The sequence below is a fragment of the Rhamphochromis longiceps genome, linkage group LG23 (genome assembly GCF_057381845.1).
Source record: "Rhamphochromis longiceps isolate RC_006_pf linkage group LG23, R_longiceps_female_GT1.1, whole genome shotgun sequence".
Taxonomy (NCBI): Eukaryota; Metazoa; Chordata; class Actinopteri; order Cichliformes; family Cichlidae; genus Rhamphochromis; species Rhamphochromis longiceps.
In genome coordinates, this window is record NC_140578.1 from 23186013 (window position 1) to 23203335 (window position 17323).

Here is a 17323-nt window from a genome sequence, read left to right on the forward strand (position 1 = left end):
GTGAATGTGCGAGTGAATGTGAGTGCGAATGGTTGTCTGTCCCTGTGTGTTGGCCCTGCGACAGACTGGCGACCTGTCAAGGGTATACCCCGCCTCTCGCCCTATGATAGCTGGGATAGGCTCCAGCTCCCCCCGCGACCCTGAAAAGGATAAGCGGAAGTGAATGGATGGATGGAATAACAGAAATCAACAATATGTCACAAAATGTAAATATTTTCATGCATTTTGTTGCTGCAGGAACCAAAACGCTGGTGGTGCACGGGCAGAATGAATGTGACATCCCAACCCAGCTACCAGTCCACGAAGACACTCAGTTTGAAGCCCTGCTAAAGGTAAAAACTCTCATCTCAGTCAATCACACACACAGTGAGGCAAGACCGAGGAGGCTTATCACTGTAATTAAATTCAAATCATGCTGGGCGAGCGTGTGCTAAATGCATAAAATTTAAAATTGTAATTCAGCGTGAGTAAACTAATCAGCCATCTCCTTTTTCTCCAACCAGGAGTGTCTGGAATTTTTCAACATTCCCGAGGCCAGATCGGCACACTACTTCCTCATGGATAAACGATGGAACCTCATCCATTATTCAAAGGTGGGAACTTTATTTTGAGGGGTTTTTTTGTTCACTGAAAAAAGCAACAACTATTTAAAAGCACTAAATTATCTGAAGTCAAGACCTATTTTCATTAATCATCAATAATAGTTCATATGTATGTTAGTGTTGGTCGGTCTTGCTCTGTGCAGATTAGAAAGGTCAGACCAGTGCTTTTGAGTCACATCTGTTCCACTGTACCTCTGGCATTGAATTTAATTTTAAACATAGAGATATTTAGTGTAATTATTTTTCTCTCTATCCTTCAGACATATGTTAGAGACATCTACCCGTTCCGAAGGTCAGTCTCTCCTCAGCTCAACCTGGTCCACATGTTGCCTGAGAAAGGACAGGAGCTCATCCAGAAACAGGTAAGGTTGGAAATGTGAAAATTAAATCAGCCCCTAAACAGCGTCCTGCAACAGGAAAATCATAGTCTGAATTTTTGTTTTCAGGTGTTTTCCCGTAAACTAGAAGAAGTCGGTCGAGTCCTCTTCCTCATCTCCCTCACACAACACATGCCAGCTGTGCACAAGCAGTCCCACGTCTCCCTGCTGCAGGAGGACCTGCTTCGCCTGCCCTCCTTCCCCCGCACCGCCATCGATGCAGAGTTCTCCCTCTTTAATGAGCCTCAAGGTGAGAAAAAGACTAACAGCTTAATAAACTTGAGTATAGCTCCTACTGTTTATTTTAGGATAATGAATCCTGCTTTGCTCCGCCTTCCAGGAAAAGAGCTGTTTGGCTTGGACACTCTCCACAAGGTGTTGTGGATCAAACTGTTGGAGGAAATGTTTCTGGGCATGCCCAGTGAGTACCCGTGGGGCGATGAGATGATGCTGTTCCTTAACGTCTTCAACGGGGCCCTTCTGCTGCACCCCGAGGACAGCTCCCTGCTGAGGCAGTACACGGCGACCGCCATCAACACCGCCGTTCACTTTAACCATCTGTTCTCCCTGAGCGGGTACCAGTGGATGCTGCCAACCATGCTGCAGGTATGCTTACCTGTGCACACTTAACTGAGCCTAGACAGTGAGTGGAGGAAGAGCAGTTGGCTCTGAATTCCAGTTTCGCAGTAATTTACATTTCCCATCCCCTCTCCCTGTTCTGCTGTGACAGGTCTATGCAGACTACGAGAGCAACCCTCTTCTGAGGCAGGGCATTGAGTTTTGCTGCCGGCAGTTTTACATCCTCCATCGAAAACCCTTTATCCTGCAGCTGTTTGCCAGCGTTGCTCCGCTGCTCGAGTTCACAGTAAGACTTTCGGACTCATTCAAATGAATCTGCAGTCGGTCAGCACCACTGCAAGTTCTTCGTCTCCTTTGATGCATTTCTCTCTTCTTATCCATCTCAGACCAGCACCAGTACCGGTCTTTCTAAAGGAGTTTCGGCCCAGTGTCTGTTCGACCTGCTGGTCTCTCTAGAAGGTGAAACCCAGGATGCCCTGGATGCTCTGGAGCTGGTCAAAGCTGAGAAGCCTCTACGCTCTCTGGGTAAACTGTCAATTTTACTGGCTCCAGACAAAGCTGCCGTAGGTATCAACATATGGATTTAGTCGGAGAGTAGAGACTTGGTAAAGAAGTCCAGAAACTCAGACTGATGCCCAAATTCATTAAACCTCTTATATCAAATAAGTCTGTAAAGGAAGCCTCATAAATTCAACTGTTAGTCTAACATTACTGTTGGACTAGTTTGACTGTACTCTGTATATGTCACAGATTTCTGTTATGGTAATGAGGACCTGACCTTTTCTATCAGCGAGGCCATCAAGCTGTGCGTCACTGTGGTTGCATATGCCCCCGAATCCTTCAGGAGGTATCAATAAAAACATCGAGGCGTCTTTCTCTGTCAGTTGCTTTCTGTCCTCATACTATCCATGCTTCCCTCTCCAGTCTCCAGATGCTGATGGTGCTGGAGGCCTTGGTTCCCTGCTACCTCCAGAAACTGAAGAGCAACACAGTTACGATGGAGTCTGCTTCGGCTGCCAGAGATGAGATTGCGGCCATCGCTGCCCTAGCTACGTCTCTGCAGGCCCTGCTCTACAGCTCTGAAACCCTCACAAGGTTTGTCTCTTACCAATGCAGACACAACTGAGTCTAGATTTGCTTTTAGCTCCTCTTAGTTGTTGTCATCTGATCGTCCACAGGCCCATGACGGCTCCCCAGATATCTCGCTGTGATCAGGGCCACAAGGGCGGCACTACGGCTAACCACGCCATGTCCGGAGGGGTCAACACCAGGTCAGAACTTTAACTCTCACCTGTCTCAGAATAGATGACTATAGTGCAGTTTTGGAGTTTGAAAACCAAGACTGAGGAGATCTTTGTATTGTCAGGGACAATCTTCACCTGCTGGAGGAGGGCCAGGGCATGCCAAGGGAGGAGCTGGACGAGCGCATTGCCAGGGAGGAGTTCCGCCGTCCACGGGAGTCCCTGTTGAACATCTGCACCGAGTTTTACAAACACTGCGGGCCACGGCTCAAAATCCTGCAGAACGTTGCAGGCGAGCCGCGGGTCACAGCTCTGGAGCTACTGGACATCAAGTCCCACATGAGGTGTGCGATGAAATAGCAGCTGATTTTAGTTACAGTGTGTAAATTTGTCAAATTATTTAGTTTTCTTACCCATTGAGATTCAAGTGCATAACCCTAACTACAGTGGCTGCTATAGGACAAACATGTTTCAGTCAGCCAAGAGAGATGAAATACAAACAGTTCAGTATCTTTGTTTCCACTAATGTTTGGATCAAATTCAAATCCACCCTGGAATTTTTCCCTGTCACTCCACTGTTTACCTCAGCTGTCAATGCAGACTGAGAAGCATCCAGCTTCATTTACTCTGAAGGAGGCTGTAAAACTTTGTGAAGGGAGTCCAAAATGAGTCGATGAGTCAGTGAAGCTCACTTCTGACCAGCAGTACTGAGGTGACTTGTTAAGGATATGCTAAACTGTTATCCTCTATCAGTGAAACTTTCTTTGACGTGTATCTAACACTGTTGGTTGAAATGTATTAGATAAACTCTCATTCAGTGTGAGAATGTAATCAAACTATTTGTCAGAGGGAACATGGGATTTTCAGCCTAAGGGTTAGGGGTTAGGGTTTCAGCTTGAGGTGAGGAGAAAGAAGATGAGATTTTATTCAGATGACTGTGACATTATTGTCTCGTTGCTTCATGCTTTTATTACATTATTGATATGAGACTGCTTCAGCTCGCTGGAAGATGTAATTACAAACTATTTTAGATATATTTAGGAGTACAGAATGCTTTTTGGTGAAATAACATAAAAATTACTAACTGTAACTTGAAGTATTTGCTGGGCATCAGCAGATTTAGTCAGAAAGTTATGACTCATTAATTCTCACCACCTACATTCTTTCACACATCCAGCACTTGATGGATAACACACAGGCTTTACTTTGTTGTGTTTAAATTACAAAATGCTTTTAGCATTTCTTATGAGTCTTATTCTGAGATTAAAGTAAGAATTCTGAGGAAAAATTATTCTGATGAAAAAGTCAGAATTCTGAGGTTAAAGGCAGAATTCTGAGAAAAGTCAGAATTCTGAGGGGAAAAAGTCAGATTTCTGAGGTAAAAGTCAGAATTCCGAGGTTAAAGTCAGAATTAAAGTGAGATTAAAGTCAGAATTCTGAGGTTAAAGTCAGAATTCCGAGGTTAAAGTCAGAGTTAAAGTGAGATTAAAGTCAGAATTCCGAGGTTAAAGTCAGAATTAAAGTGAGATTGAAGTCAGATTTCTGAGGTTAAAATCAGAATTCTGAGAAAAGCCAGAATTCTGAGAAAAGCCAGAATTCTGAGAAAAGCCAGAATTCTGAGAAAAGCCAGAATTCTGAGAAAAGCCAGAATTCTGAGAAAAGTCAGAATTCTGAGAAAAGTCAGAATTCTGAGAAAAGTCAGAATTCTGAGAAAAGTCAGAATTCTGAGAAAAAAGTCAGAATTCTGAGGTTAAAGTCAGAATTCTGAGGTTAAAGTCAGAATTAAAGTGAGGTTAAAGTCAGAATTAAAGTGAGATTAAAGTCAGATTTCTGAGGTTAAAGTCAGAATTAAAGTGAGGTTAAAGTCAGAATTCGGAGGTTAAAGTCAGAATTCTGAGGTTAAAGTCAGAATTCTGAGGTTAAAGTCAGAATTCCGAGGTTAACGTCAGAATTAAAGTGAGGTTAAAGTCAGAATTCCGAGGTTAAAGTCAGAATTCCGAGGTTAAAGTCAGATTTCTGAGGTTAAAGTCAGAATTAAAGTGAGGTTAAAGTCAGAATTAAAGTGAGGTTAAAGTCAGAATTAAAGTGAGGTTAAAGTCAGAATTAAAGTGAGATTAAAGTCAGATTTCTGAGGTTAAAGTCAGAATTAAAGTGAGATTAAAGCCAGAATTCCGAGGTTAAAGTCAGAATTAAAGTGAGATTAAAGTCAGAATTCTGAGGTTAAAGTCAGAATTCTGAGGTTAAAGTCAGAATTCTGAGGTTAAAGTCAGAATTCTGAGGTTAAAGTCAGAGTTAAAGTGAGATTAAAGCCAGAATTCTGAGGTTAAAGTCAGAATTCTGAGGTTAAAGTCAGAATTCTGAGAAAAAAGTCAGAATTCTGAGAAAAAAGTCAGAATTCTGAGAAAAAAGTCAGAATTCTGAGAAAAAAGTCAGATTTCTGAGGTTAAAGTCAGAATTAAAGTGAGGTTAAAGTCAGAATTAAAGTGAGGTTAAAGTCAGAATTCTGAGGTTAAAGTCAGAATTAAAGTGAGGTTAAAGTCAGAATTAAAGTGAGGTTAAAGTCAGAATTAAAGTGAGATTAAAGTCAGATTTCTGAGGTTAAAGTCAGAATTAAAGTGAGATTAAAGCCAGAATTCCGAGGTTAAAGTCAGAATTAAAGTGAGATTAAAGTCAGAATTCTGAGGTTAAAGTCAGAATTCTGAGGTTAAAGTCAGAATTCTGAGGTTAAAGTCAGAATTCTGAGGTTAAAGTCAGAATTCTGAGGGAAAAGTCAGAATTAAAGTGGGATTAAAGTCAGAATTCCGAGGTTAAAGTCAGAATTAAAGTGAGATTAAAGTCAGAATTAAAGTGAGATTAAAGTCAGAATTAAAGTGAGATTAAAGTCAGAATTCTGAGGTTAAAGTCAGAATTCTGAGGTTAAAGTCAGAATTCTGAGAAAAAAGTCAGAATTCCGAGGTTAAAGTCAGAATTAAAGTGAGATTAAAGTCAGAATTCCGAGGTTAAAGTCAGAATTAAAGTGAGATTAAAGTCAGAATTCTGAGGTTAAAGTCAGAATTAAAGTGAGATTAAAGTCAGATTTCTGAGGTTAAAGTCAGAATTCTGAGAAAAAAGTCAGAATTCCGAGGTTAAAGTCAGAATTAAAGTGAGATTAAAGTCAGAATTCTGAGGTTAAAGTCAGAATTCTGAGGTTAAAGTCAGAATTCTGAGGTTAAAGTCAGAGTTAAAGTGAGATTAAAGCCAGAATTCTGAGGTTAAAGTCAGAATTCTGAGGTTAAAGTCAGAATTCTGAGGTTAAAGTCAGAATTCTGAGGTTAAAGTCAGAATTCCGAGGTTAACGTAAGAATTAAAGTGAGATTAAAGTCAGAATTCTGAGGTTAAAGTCAGAATTCTGAGAAAAAAGTCAGAATTCCGAGGTTAAAGTCAGAATTCTGAGGTTAAAGTCAGAATTCCGAGGTTAACGTCAGAATTAAAGTGAGGTTAAAGTCAGAATTCCGAGGTTAAAGTCAGAATTCCGAGGTTAAAGTCAGAATTAAAGTGAGGTTAAAGTCAGAATTCCGAGGTTAAAGTCAGAATTCCGAGGTTAAAGTCAGAATTAAAGTGAGATTAAAGTCAGAATTCTGAGAAAAGTCAGAATTCTGAGAAAAGTCAGAATTCTGAGAAAAGTCAGAATTCTGAGAAAAAAAGTCAGAATTCCGAGGTTAAAGTCAGAATTAAAGTGAGATTAAAGTCACAATTCTGAGAAAAGTCAGAAATCTGAGGTTAAAGTCAGAATTCCGAGGTTAAAGTCAGAATTAAAGTGAGATTAAAATCAGAATTCCGAGGTTAAAGTCAGAATTCCGAGGTTAAAGTCAGAATTCCGAGGTTAAAGTCAGAATTAAAGTGAGGTTAAAGTCAGAATTAAAGTGAGGTTAAAGTCAGAATTAAAGTGAGATTAAAGTCAGATTTCTGAGGTTAAAGTCAGAATTAAAGTGAGGTTAAAGTCAGAATTAAAGTGAGGTTAAAGTCAGAATTAAAGTGAGGTTAAAGTCAGAATTAAAGTGAGATTAAAGTCAGAATTCCGAGGTTAAAGTCAGAATTCCGAGGTTAAAGTCAGAATTAAAGTGAGGTTAAAGTCAGAATTAAAGTGAGGTTAAAGTCAGAATTAAAGTGAGGTTAAAGTCAGAATTAAAGTGAGATTAAAGTCAGATTTCTGAGGTTAAAGTCAGAATTAAAGTGAGGTTAAAGTCAGAATTAAAGTGAGGTTAAAGTCAGAATTAAAGTGAGGTTAAAGTCAGAATTAAAGTGAGATTAAAGTCAGATTTCTGAGGTTAAAGTCAGAATTAAAGTGAGATTAAAGCCAGAATTCCGAGGTTAAAGTCAGAATTAAAGTGAGATTAAAGTCAGAATTCTGAGGTTAAAGTCAGAATTCTGAGGTTAAAGTCAGAATTCTGAGGTTAAAGTCAGAATTCTGAGGTTAAAGTCAGAGTTAAAGTGAGATTAAAGCCAGAATTCTGAGGTTAAAGTCAGAATTCTGAGAAAAAAGTCAGAATTCTGAGAAAAAAGTCAGAATTCTGAGAAAAAAGTCAGAATTCTGAGAAAAAAGTCAGATTTCTGAGGTTAAAGTCAGAATTAAAGTGAGGTTAAAGTCAGAATTAAAGTGAGGTTAAAGTCAGAATTCTGAGGTTAAAGTCAGAATTAAAGTGAGGTTAAAGTCAGAATTAAAGTGAGGTTAAAGTCAGAATTAAAGTGAGATTAAAGTCAGATTTCTGAGGTTAAAGTCAGAATTAAAGTGAGATTAAAGCCAGAATTCCGAGGTTAAAGTCAGAATTAAAGTGAGATTAAAGTCAGAATTCTGAGGTTAAAGTCAGAATTCTGAGGTTAAAGTCAGAATTCTGAGGTTAAAGTCAGAATTCTGAGGTTAAAGTCAGAATTCTGAGAAAAAAGTCAGAATTAAAGTGGGATTAAAGTCAGAATTCCGAGGTTAAAGTCAGAATTCTGAGGGAAAAGTCAGAATTAAAGTGGGATTAAAGTCAGAATTCCGAGGTTAAAGTCAGAATTAAAGTGAGATTAAAGTCAGAATTAAAGTGAGATTAAAGTCAGAATTAAAGTGAGATTAAAGTCAGAATTCTGAGGTTAAAGTCAGAATTCTGAGGTTAAAGTCAGAATTCTGAGAAAAAAGTCAGAATTCCGAGGTTAAAGTCAGAATTAAAGTGAGATTAAAGTCAGAATTCCGAGGTTAAAGTCAGAATTAAAGTGAGATTAAAGTCAGAATTCTGAGGTTAAAGTCAGAATTAAAGTGAGATTAAAGTCAGATTTCTGAGGTTAAAGTCAGAATTCCGAGGTTAAAGTCAGAATTAAAGTGAGATTAAAGTCAGAATTCTGAGGTTAAAGTCAGAATTCTGAGGTTAAAGTCAGAATTCTGAGGTTAAAGTCAGAGTTAAAGTGAGATTAAAGCCAGAATTCTGAGGTTAAAGTCAGAATTCTGAGGTTAAAGTCAGAATTCTGAGGTTAAAGTCAGAATTCTGAGGTTAAAGTCAGAATTCCGAGGTTAACGTAAGAATTAAAGTGAGATTAAAGTCAGAATTCTGAGGTTAAAGTCAGAATTCTGAGAAAAAAGTCAGAATTCCGAGGTTAAAGTCAGAATTCTGAGGTTAAAGTCAGAATTCCGAGGTTAACGTCAGAATTAAAGTGAGGTTAAAGTCAGAATTCCGAGGTTAAAGTCAGAATTCCGAGGTTAAAGTCAGAATTAAAGTGAGGTTAAAGTCAGAATTCCGAGGTTAAAGTCAGAATTCCGAGGTTAAAGTCAGAATTAAAGTGAGATTAAAGTCAGAATTCTGAGGTTAAAGTCAGAATTCTGAGGTTAAAGTCAGAATTCTGAGGGAAAAGTCAGAATTAAAGTGGGATTAAAGTCAGAATTCCGAGGTTAAAGTCAGAATTAAAGTGAGATTAAAGTCAGAATTAAAGTGAGATTAAAGTCAGAATTAAAGTGAGATTAAAGTCAGAATTCTGAGGTTAAAGTCAGAATTCTGAGGTTAAAGTCAGAATTCTGAGAAAAAAGTCAGAATTCCGAGGTTAAAGTCAGAATTAAAGTGAGATTAAAGTCAGAATTCCGAGGTTAAAGTCAGAATTAAAGTGAGATTAAAGTCAGAATTCTGAGGTTAAAGTCAGAATTAAAGTGAGATTAAAGTCAGATTTCTGAGGTTAAAGTCAGAATTCTGAGAAAAAAGTCAGAATTCCGAGGTTAAAGTCAGAATTAAAGTGAGATTAAAGTCAGAATTCTGAGGTTAAAGTCAGAATTCTGAGGTTAAAGTCAGAATTCTGAGGTTAAAGTCAGAGTTAAAGTGAGATTAAAGCCAGAATTCTGAGGTTAAAGTCAGAATTCTGAGGTTAAAGTCAGAATTCTGAGGTTAAAGTCAGAATTCTGAGGTTAAAGTCAGAATTCCGAGGTTAACGTAAGAATTAAAGTGAGATTAAAGTCAGAATTCTGAGGTTAAAGTCAGAATTCTGAGAAAAAAGTCAGAATTCCGAGGTTAAAGTCAGAATTCTGAGGTTAAAGTCAGAATTCCGAGGTTAACGTCAGAATTAAAGTGAGGTTAAAGTCAGAATTCCGAGGTTAAAGTCAGAATTCCGAGGTTAAAGTCAGAATTAAAGTGAGGTTAAAGTCAGAATTCCGAGGTTAAAGTCAGAATTCCGAGGTTAAAGTCAGAATTAAAGTGAGATTAAAGTCAGAATTCTGAGAAAAGTCAGAATTCTGAGAAAAGTCAGAATTCTGAGAAAAGTCAGAATTCTGAGAAAAAAAGTCAGAATTCCGAGGTTAAAGTCAGAATTAAAGTGAGATTAAAGTCACAATTCTGAGAAAAGTCAGAAATCTGAGGTTAAAGTCAGAATTCCGAGGTTAAAGTCAGAATTAAAGTGAGATTAAAATCAGAATTCCGAGGTTAAAGTCAGAATTCCGAGGTTAAAGTCAGAATTCCGAGGTTAAAGTCAGAATTAAAGTGAGGTTAAAGTCAGAATTAAAGTGAGGTTAAAGTCAGAATTAAAGTGAGGTTAAAGTCAGAATTAAAGTGAGATTAAAGTCAGATTTCTGAGGTTAAAGTCAGAATTAAAGTGAGGTTAAAGTCAGAATTAAAGTGAGGTTAAAGTCAGAATTAAAGTGAGGTTAAAGTCAGAATTAAAGTGAGATTAAAGTCAGAATTCCGAGGTTAAAGTCAGAATTCCGAGGTTAAAGTCAGAATTAAAGTGAGGTTAAAGTCAGAATTAAAGTGAGGTTAAAGTCAGAATTAAAGTGAGGTTAAAGTCAGAATTAAAGTGAGATTAAAGTCAGATTTCTGAGGTTAAAGTCAGAATTAAAGTGAGGTTAAAGTCAGAATTAAAGTGAGGTTAAAGTCAGAATTAAAGTGAGGTTAAAGTCAGAATTAAAGTGAGATTAAAGTCAGATTTCTGAGGTTAAAGTCAGAATTAAAGTGAGATTAAAGCCAGAATTCCGAGGTTAAAGTCAGAATTAAAGTGAGATTAAAGTCAGAATTCTGAGGTTAAAGTCAGAATTCTGAGGTTAAAGTCAGAATTCTGAGGTTAAAGTCAGAGTTAAAGTGAGATTAAAGCCAGAATTCTGAGGTTAAAGTCAGAATTCCGAGGTTAAAGTCAGAATTCTGAGAAAAAAGTCAGAATTCTGAGAAAAAAGTCAGAATTCTGAGAAAAAAGTCAGATTTCTGAGGTTAAAGTCAGAATTAAAGTGAGGTTAAAGTCAGAATTAAAGTGAGGTTAAAGTCAGAATTCTGAGGTTAAAGTCAGAATTAAAGTGAGGTTAAAGTCAGAATTAAAGTGAGGTTAAAGTCAGAATTAAAGTGAGATTAAAGTCAGATTTCTGAGGTTAAAGTCAGAATTAAAGTGAGATTAAAGCCAGAATTCCGAGGTTAAAGTCAGAATTAAAGTGAGATTAAAGTCAGAATTCTGAGGTTAAAGTCAGAATTCTGAGGTTAAAGTCAGAATTCTGAGGTTAAAGTCAGAATTCTGAGGTTAAAGTCAGAATTCTGAGAAAAAAGTCAGAATTAAAGTGGGATTAAAGTCAGAATTCCGAGGTTAAAGTCAGAATTCTGAGGGAAAAGTCAGAATTAAAGTGGGATTAAAGTCAGAATTCCGAGGTTAAAGTCAGAATTAAAGTGGGATTAAAGTCAGAATTCCGAGGTTAAAGTCAGAATTAAAGTGAGATTAAAGTCAGAATTAAAGTGAGATTAAAGTCAGAATTAAAGTGAGATTAAAGTCAGAATTCTGAGGTTAAAGTCAGAATTCTGAGGTTAAAGTCAGAATTCTGAGAAAAAAGTCAGAATTCCGAGGTTAAAGTCAGAATTAAAGTGAGATTAAAGTCAGAATTCCGAGGTTAAAGTCAGAATTAAAGTGAGATTAAAGTCAGAATTCTGAGGTTAAAGTCAGAATTAAAGTGAGATTAAAGTCAGATTTCTGAGGTTAAAGTCAGAATTCCGAGGTTAAAGTCAGAATTAAAGTGAGATTAAAGTCAGAATTCTGAGGTTAAAGTCAGAATTCTGAGGTTAAAGTCAGAGTTAAAGTGAGATTAAAGCCAGAATTCTGAGGTTAAAGTCAGAATTCTGAGGTTAAAGTCAGAATTCTGAGGTTAAAGTCAGAATTCTGAGGTTAAAGTCAGAATTCCGAGGTTAACGTAAGAATTAAAGTGAGATTAAAGTCAGAATTCTGAGGTTAAAGTCAGAATTCTGAGAAAAAAGTCAGAATTCCGAGGTTAAAGTCAGAATTCTGAGGTTAAAGTCAGAATTCCGAGGTTAACGTCAGAATTAAAGTGAGGTTAAAGTCAGAATTCCGAGGTTAAAGTCAGAATTCCGAGGTTAAAGTCAGAATTAAAGTGAGGTTAAAGTCAGAATTCCGAGGTTAAAGTCAGAATTCCGAGGTTAAAGTCAGAATTAAAGTGAGATTAAAGTCAGAATTCTGAGAAAAGTCAGAATTCTGAGAAAAGTCAGAATTCTGAGAAAAAAAGTCAGAATTCCGAGGTTAAAGTCAGAATTAAAGTGAGATTAAAGTCACAATTCTGAGAAAAGTCAGAAATCTGAGGTTAAAGTCAGAATTCCGAGGTTAAAGTCAGAATTAAAGTGAGATTAAAATCAGAATTCCGAGGTTAAAGTCAGAATTCCGAGGTTAAAGTCAGAATTCCGAGGTTAAAGTCAGAATTCCGAGGTTAAAGTCAGAATTCTGAGAAAAGTCAGAATTCTGAGAAAAGTCAGAATTCTGAGAAAAGTCAGAATCCTGAGAAAAGTCAGAATTCTGAGGGAAAAAAGTCAGATTTCTGAGGTTAAAGTCAGAATTCTGAGGTTAAAGTCAGAATTCTGAGGTTAAAGTCAGAGTTAAAGTGAGATTAAAGCCAGAATTCTGAGGTTAAAGTCAGAATTCTGAGGTTAAAGTCAGAATTCTGAGGTTAAAGTCAGAATTCTGAGGTTAAAGTCAGAATTCCGAGGTTAACGTAAGAATTAAAGTGAGATTAAAGTCAGAATTCTGAGGTTAAAGTCAGAATTCTGAGAAAAAAGTCAGAATTCCGAGGTTAAAGTCAGAATTCTGAGGTTAAAGTCAGAATTCCGAGGTTAACGTCAGAATTAAAGTGAGGTTAAAGTCAGAATTCCGAGGTTAAAGTCAGAATTCCGAGGTTAAAGTCAGAATTAAAGTGAGGTTAAAGTCAGAATTCCGAGGTTAAAGTCAGAATTCCGAGGTTAAAGTCAGAATTAAAGTGAGATTAAAGTCAGAATTCTGAGAAAAGTCAGAATTCTGAGAAAAGTCAGAATTCTGAGAAAAGTCAGAATTCTGAGAAAAAAAGTCAGAATTCCGAGGTTAAAGTCAGAATTAAAGTGAGATTAAAGTCACAATTCTGAGAAAAGTCAGAAATCTGAGGTTAAAGTCAGAATTCCGAGGTTAAAGTCAGAATTAAAGTGAGATTAAAATCAGAATTCCGAGGTTAAAGTCAGAATTCCGAGGTTAAAGTCAGAATTCCGAGGTTAAAGTCAGAATTCCGAGGTTAAAGTCAGAATTCTGAGAAAAGTCAGAATTCTGAGAAAAGTCAGAATTCTGAGAAAAGTCAGAATCCTGAGAAAAGTCAGAATTCTGAGGGAAAAAAGTCAGATTTCTGAGGTTAAAGTCAGAATTAAAGTGAGATTAAAGTCAGAATTCCGAGGTTAAAGTCAGAATTAAAGTGAGATTAAAGTCAGAATTAAAGTGAGATTAAAGTCAGAATTAAAGTGAGATTAAAGTCAGAATTCTGAGGTTAAAGTCAGAATTAAAGTGAGATTAAAGTCAGAATTCTGAGGTTAACATCAGAATTCTGAGGTTAAAGTCAGAATTCTGAGGTTAAAGTCAGAATTCTGAGGTTAAAGTCAGAATTCCGAGGTTAAAGTCAGAATTAAAGTGAGATTAAAGTCAGAATTCTGAGAAAAAAGTCAGATTTCTGAGGTTAAAGTCAGAATCCTGAGGAAAAAAAAATACAGCATTCTGAGAAAAAAGTCTGATTTTTTTTCTCAGAATTCTAACTTTAATCTCAGAACTCAGAGTTTTTTCTCAGAATTCCTGAAAAGAAGAAAAAAAGATATGCCCACTTTTTTTTTCCAGTGGCCCTAATCCTCTTCTGTAGGTATCTATAGTCGATTGACTAGTGGACAATTAACTTGCTCTTATTTTGAAACTTAAGGCACTTCAAACTTGTTTTCCTTCTTGCTGTTGTGGCAATTGTTTGTTCTTAAGATATTAATTAATATTTACACGTACTATGCATTTATGCATAGTGTTATACACTATTGCAGATCGGCCCTAATTCAACTTCGGTTGATATCTCGTTGACACAATACACACATTTTGGGAATAAAGTCAGTAAAGTTGTTTCTTCACATTCCTTAGTTAATTAAAGCTGTATCCTAAAAAGCACTTGTAAGTTGAACTGAATGAATGTTACTGCCCCCAGGCTGGCAGAGATCGCCCACGCCCTGCTGAAGCTGGCGCCCTACGACACCCTGACCATGGAGAGCCGAGGGCTGCGGCGTTACATCATGGAGATGCTGCCCATCACCGACTGGTCGTCCGAGGCCGTCCGGCCTGCCCTCATCCTCATCCTCAAGAGGCTGGACCGCATGTTCAACAAGATCCACAAGATGCCCACGCTCAGGTGCGCTCGCCCTCAGGCTTTATGCAGCAGGTCTGTTGAACACAATCCCTCTTCTTTCTCCGTCTCCCTGTGAGTGTATCGTGCTGTGCCGCTGCCGTGGTGTGTACAGTGAATAGACGGCTTCTTGGCACTGTCCTCTGTAGCGCTGCCTTCGTGGGTGCTGTACCGTAAGTGCTTCTGTGGACTGTGTTTTCCTGTCTGTGAGTTTAAATGCGTAATGGCATAAAAGTGTGTGACGATGTTTGTTCTAACATTGGATCAGTGGCAGCGTTCCTCTATGCCTGGAGTGTCCAGTCTTTGGCCATGGAAAGCAACATATAGGTGTTATGTTGTCTTTTTAGTCTTTATTTAGCTCACAATGAAGAACGAATTCTTCATCACCCTTATAGATGTGATGCAATGCAAAAATCTTTTTTCTTTATATGCATATTTTAAAATTTTGATGCATCTTAAAAAGTTTTTAATGCTTTAATTTAAACTTTTGTTTGCTAAGATTTTTCCACAATTCTGATGCAGTAATGACCAAGAAACCTGCTGGTATTAGAATTACCAGTGTAATGATACAAATAATCACAGTTATAATCTCTATTTTCAAGAAATTTCATAAAATAAATTTCATACATACTTGAGAAGCTATAGACAAAACATCAGGCCTTCACATCTGCTGCCGTCAGATCGCACACATCCAAATATTTCAGGGACTTCAGTGAACTTGTCTCCTGAAAGTCCTTATTCATATGGTCAGGTATTTACTAGAGGTGGGAATCTCCAGACAGCCCACAATACAATACTATTGTAGTTTTTAAAGTTTTGCAGTATGTTGAGTATTGCGGTAATACTGCTCTAAAGTAAAAAAACCAAACACACGTTTCACATAACTTTTCATTATCCTCACCTTTCCAGTGGTCCAATCCTGCAAAAAACTGTAGAAAGTTGGAGTAAAACTATCACAGAGGGCCATTTGCATATATACATAAATGCATAAATGTTGGTAATAAAGAGTACAGAAAAGCTTCCCTGACTGTAGACTGGAGGCAGCTAGCTGAGAGGTAACACTGCTCTGAGGCGGATCTGTTGCTGCAGTGTTTAGTTGGCTATGTTTGTGAGCTTTGCGACATTTGTTGTCTTTGATGCAATCTTTGACTTCTATGAGCTCTAAAAGTTTGAGATTTGAATATGTATTCATGTATTCATCCATCGTAGGGCATCATAATGAAAAAATATTGAGTGTGTTGTGCAGCTCTCTCCATGCACTTTCATCTGAAATGTTCCTTGATGTGGTTTCTTGAAGTTTCTTTTCAAGGTCAACTTTGACCTTGGGTGCTAATGTCCCCCAAGGCTTAGTATGTTGATGTGAAGTTTGAAGACGGGCCATAAAAAATAGTTGTTAACCCTCTCAAGGCAGGCGTTGCAGATTACCCCACATACATATTTTATGAGTTTTTTTACTCAGAAGTACCACTGCAGGTATTCTTTTGTGCATTAGCAACAGAAACTTAATTTGAGCCTGAGAGGGTTAATATAGGTTGTACCATATCTACCATTTTACCAACTTTGAAGGTGATATCTTGAAAACTGTCGACACTAGATTGGTTACAAACAAACAAACTCCCTTCAGGGGCAGAATTGTTTTTCCCTGTGAGCTCTTTTTTTTTTTTAAACTCATGACAATGTGCTTGTATGTGGTTTCGGGGGGTGGTGGTGTGTACTTGTTTGTTCTCCAGGAGACAGGTGGAGTGGGAGGCGGCCAGTAGCCTGATCGAGGGGATCTGCCTGACCTTGCAGCGACAGCCGATCATCTCGTTCCTGCCTCACCTGCGCTCGCTTATCAACGTCTGCGTCAACCTGGTATGGGACTGCAAAGATGTTGAAAAGCAAAGTTGTTTTTCTTTTTTTTTTTTAGCATTTTCTTAAGTTTTTTGGTGGGGTGGTTTGTCTGGTCTGTTGTCAGGTGATGGGTGTGGTCGGCCCCTCCAGTGTGGCGGACGGGCTGCCACTCCTCCACCTCAGCCCTTACCTGTCTCCGCCTCTGCCCTTTAGCACCGCCGTGGTCCGATTGGTTGCTCTGCAGATTCAGGTATGGCGAGATGACCCTATCAAACACCCACTCATAAAGCAGCTGCTCCGCGTGCTAATGCTAATTCCCTCGCGCTTCTCCACAGGCCTTGAAGGAAGACTTCCCCCTCAGTCACGTGATCTCACCTTTCACCAATCAGGAAAGGCGGGAGGGGATGCTGCTCAACCTGCTCATTCCCTTCGTGTTAACTGTAGGCTCCGGGAGCAAAGGTGATTTATTGGTGCGATTGGAGGAGGAGACTTAAAATGCCAATCAGCATCTTGCTCAGGGTTTTTTGTATTTCCTGCTTTTGTTTTGTTTTCTCGATGCAGACAGCCCCCACCTGGAGCAGCCGGAGGTCTTCCTGCTCCTACAGACAGTCATCAACATCCTGCTTCCCCCTCGTATCATCTCCACATCCCGCACCAAGAACTTTATGCTTGACGCCTCTCCGGCTCACTGCTCCACGCCGGGTGACCCTGGGAAAGATCTGCGTAGGGAGGGATTAGCAGAGTCCACGAGCCAGGCTGCTTATTTAGGTACAATAGAAGAGGGGAGAACATTTTATAGCTTTGCTTTGTCTTCCTCTTCTCATCCTCCTTCCTCCACAGCTCTGAAGGTGGTGCTGGTTTGCTTCGAGCGCTCGCTGGGGAACCAGTGGTATCGGCTGAGCCTGCAGGTGAAGGAGATGGCTCTGAGGAAGGTGGGCGGCTTGGCCTTCTGGGACTTCATCGACTTTATCGTCCGAACCCGGATCCCTATTTTTGTCCTGCTCAGACCCTTTATACAGTGCAAGGTAGGGGACTTCAGGAGCCTCCTGCTCCTTCAGCACTCCTGAAAAGTTTGCTGTCATCTTCCTCACTTTTCCTCCATCTTACTTTTCCAGTTGCTGACCCAGCCGGCCGATTCCCAGGAAGAGATCACAGCGCGCCACCACATCGCTGATCAGCTGGAGCGGCGCTTCATCCCACGACCTCTCTGCAAGAGCTCACTGTTTGCAGAGTTCAACAATGAGCTCAAGATCCTCAAAGAGGCTGTGCACAGCGGCTCGGGTCAGGAGCTACATACTAAAAAATTAAAGGAACAGTTCATCTAAAAATCCCATTTTATCCATCTAGTGTTTTTTGGCTTCTCGTCACACACATACTGACGTACAACATACTGCAGTCCAAATACCCTGATATAATCTGACAGGAGATGATTGCTGTGTATGTCTGTATGTTTAATTTCTTAATGGAACATGAGTATGTTTTTAAAAAAATGTCCACGTAAAAGGAATCAGTAATATAGACGGATAAACAGGGTGAACTTGTCCTGTAAGT

General features: G+C 38.8%; 1 protein-coding gene across 1 annotated transcript in view; it reads left to right on the forward strand.

Annotated features, from left to right (window-relative positions):
• unc80 (unc-80 homolog (C. elegans)) overlaps positions 1-17323 on the forward strand; it is a 78708-nt gene that overhangs the window by 52497 nt on the left and 8888 nt on the right. The window contains exons 42-59 of the mRNA XM_085398814.1: positions 238-332; positions 504-593; positions 863-964; positions 1049-1229; positions 1320-1585; positions 1710-1844; positions 1945-2083; positions 2309-2405; positions 2483-2653; positions 2737-2829; positions 2925-3143; positions 13745-13945; positions 15670-15793; positions 15897-16022; positions 16108-16231; positions 16334-16540; positions 16613-16797; positions 16888-17053. Coding sequence (XP_085254940.1) covers positions 238-332; positions 504-593; positions 863-964; positions 1049-1229; positions 1320-1585; positions 1710-1844; positions 1945-2083; positions 2309-2405; positions 2483-2653; positions 2737-2829; positions 2925-3143; positions 13745-13945; positions 15670-15793; positions 15897-16022; positions 16108-16231; positions 16334-16540; positions 16613-16797; positions 16888-17053 — 2721 coding nt within the window. The remainder of the gene's footprint in view (positions 1-237; positions 333-503; positions 594-862; positions 965-1048; positions 1230-1319; positions 1586-1709; positions 1845-1944; positions 2084-2308; positions 2406-2482; positions 2654-2736; positions 2830-2924; positions 3144-13744; positions 13946-15669; positions 15794-15896; positions 16023-16107; positions 16232-16333; positions 16541-16612; positions 16798-16887; positions 17054-17323) is intronic.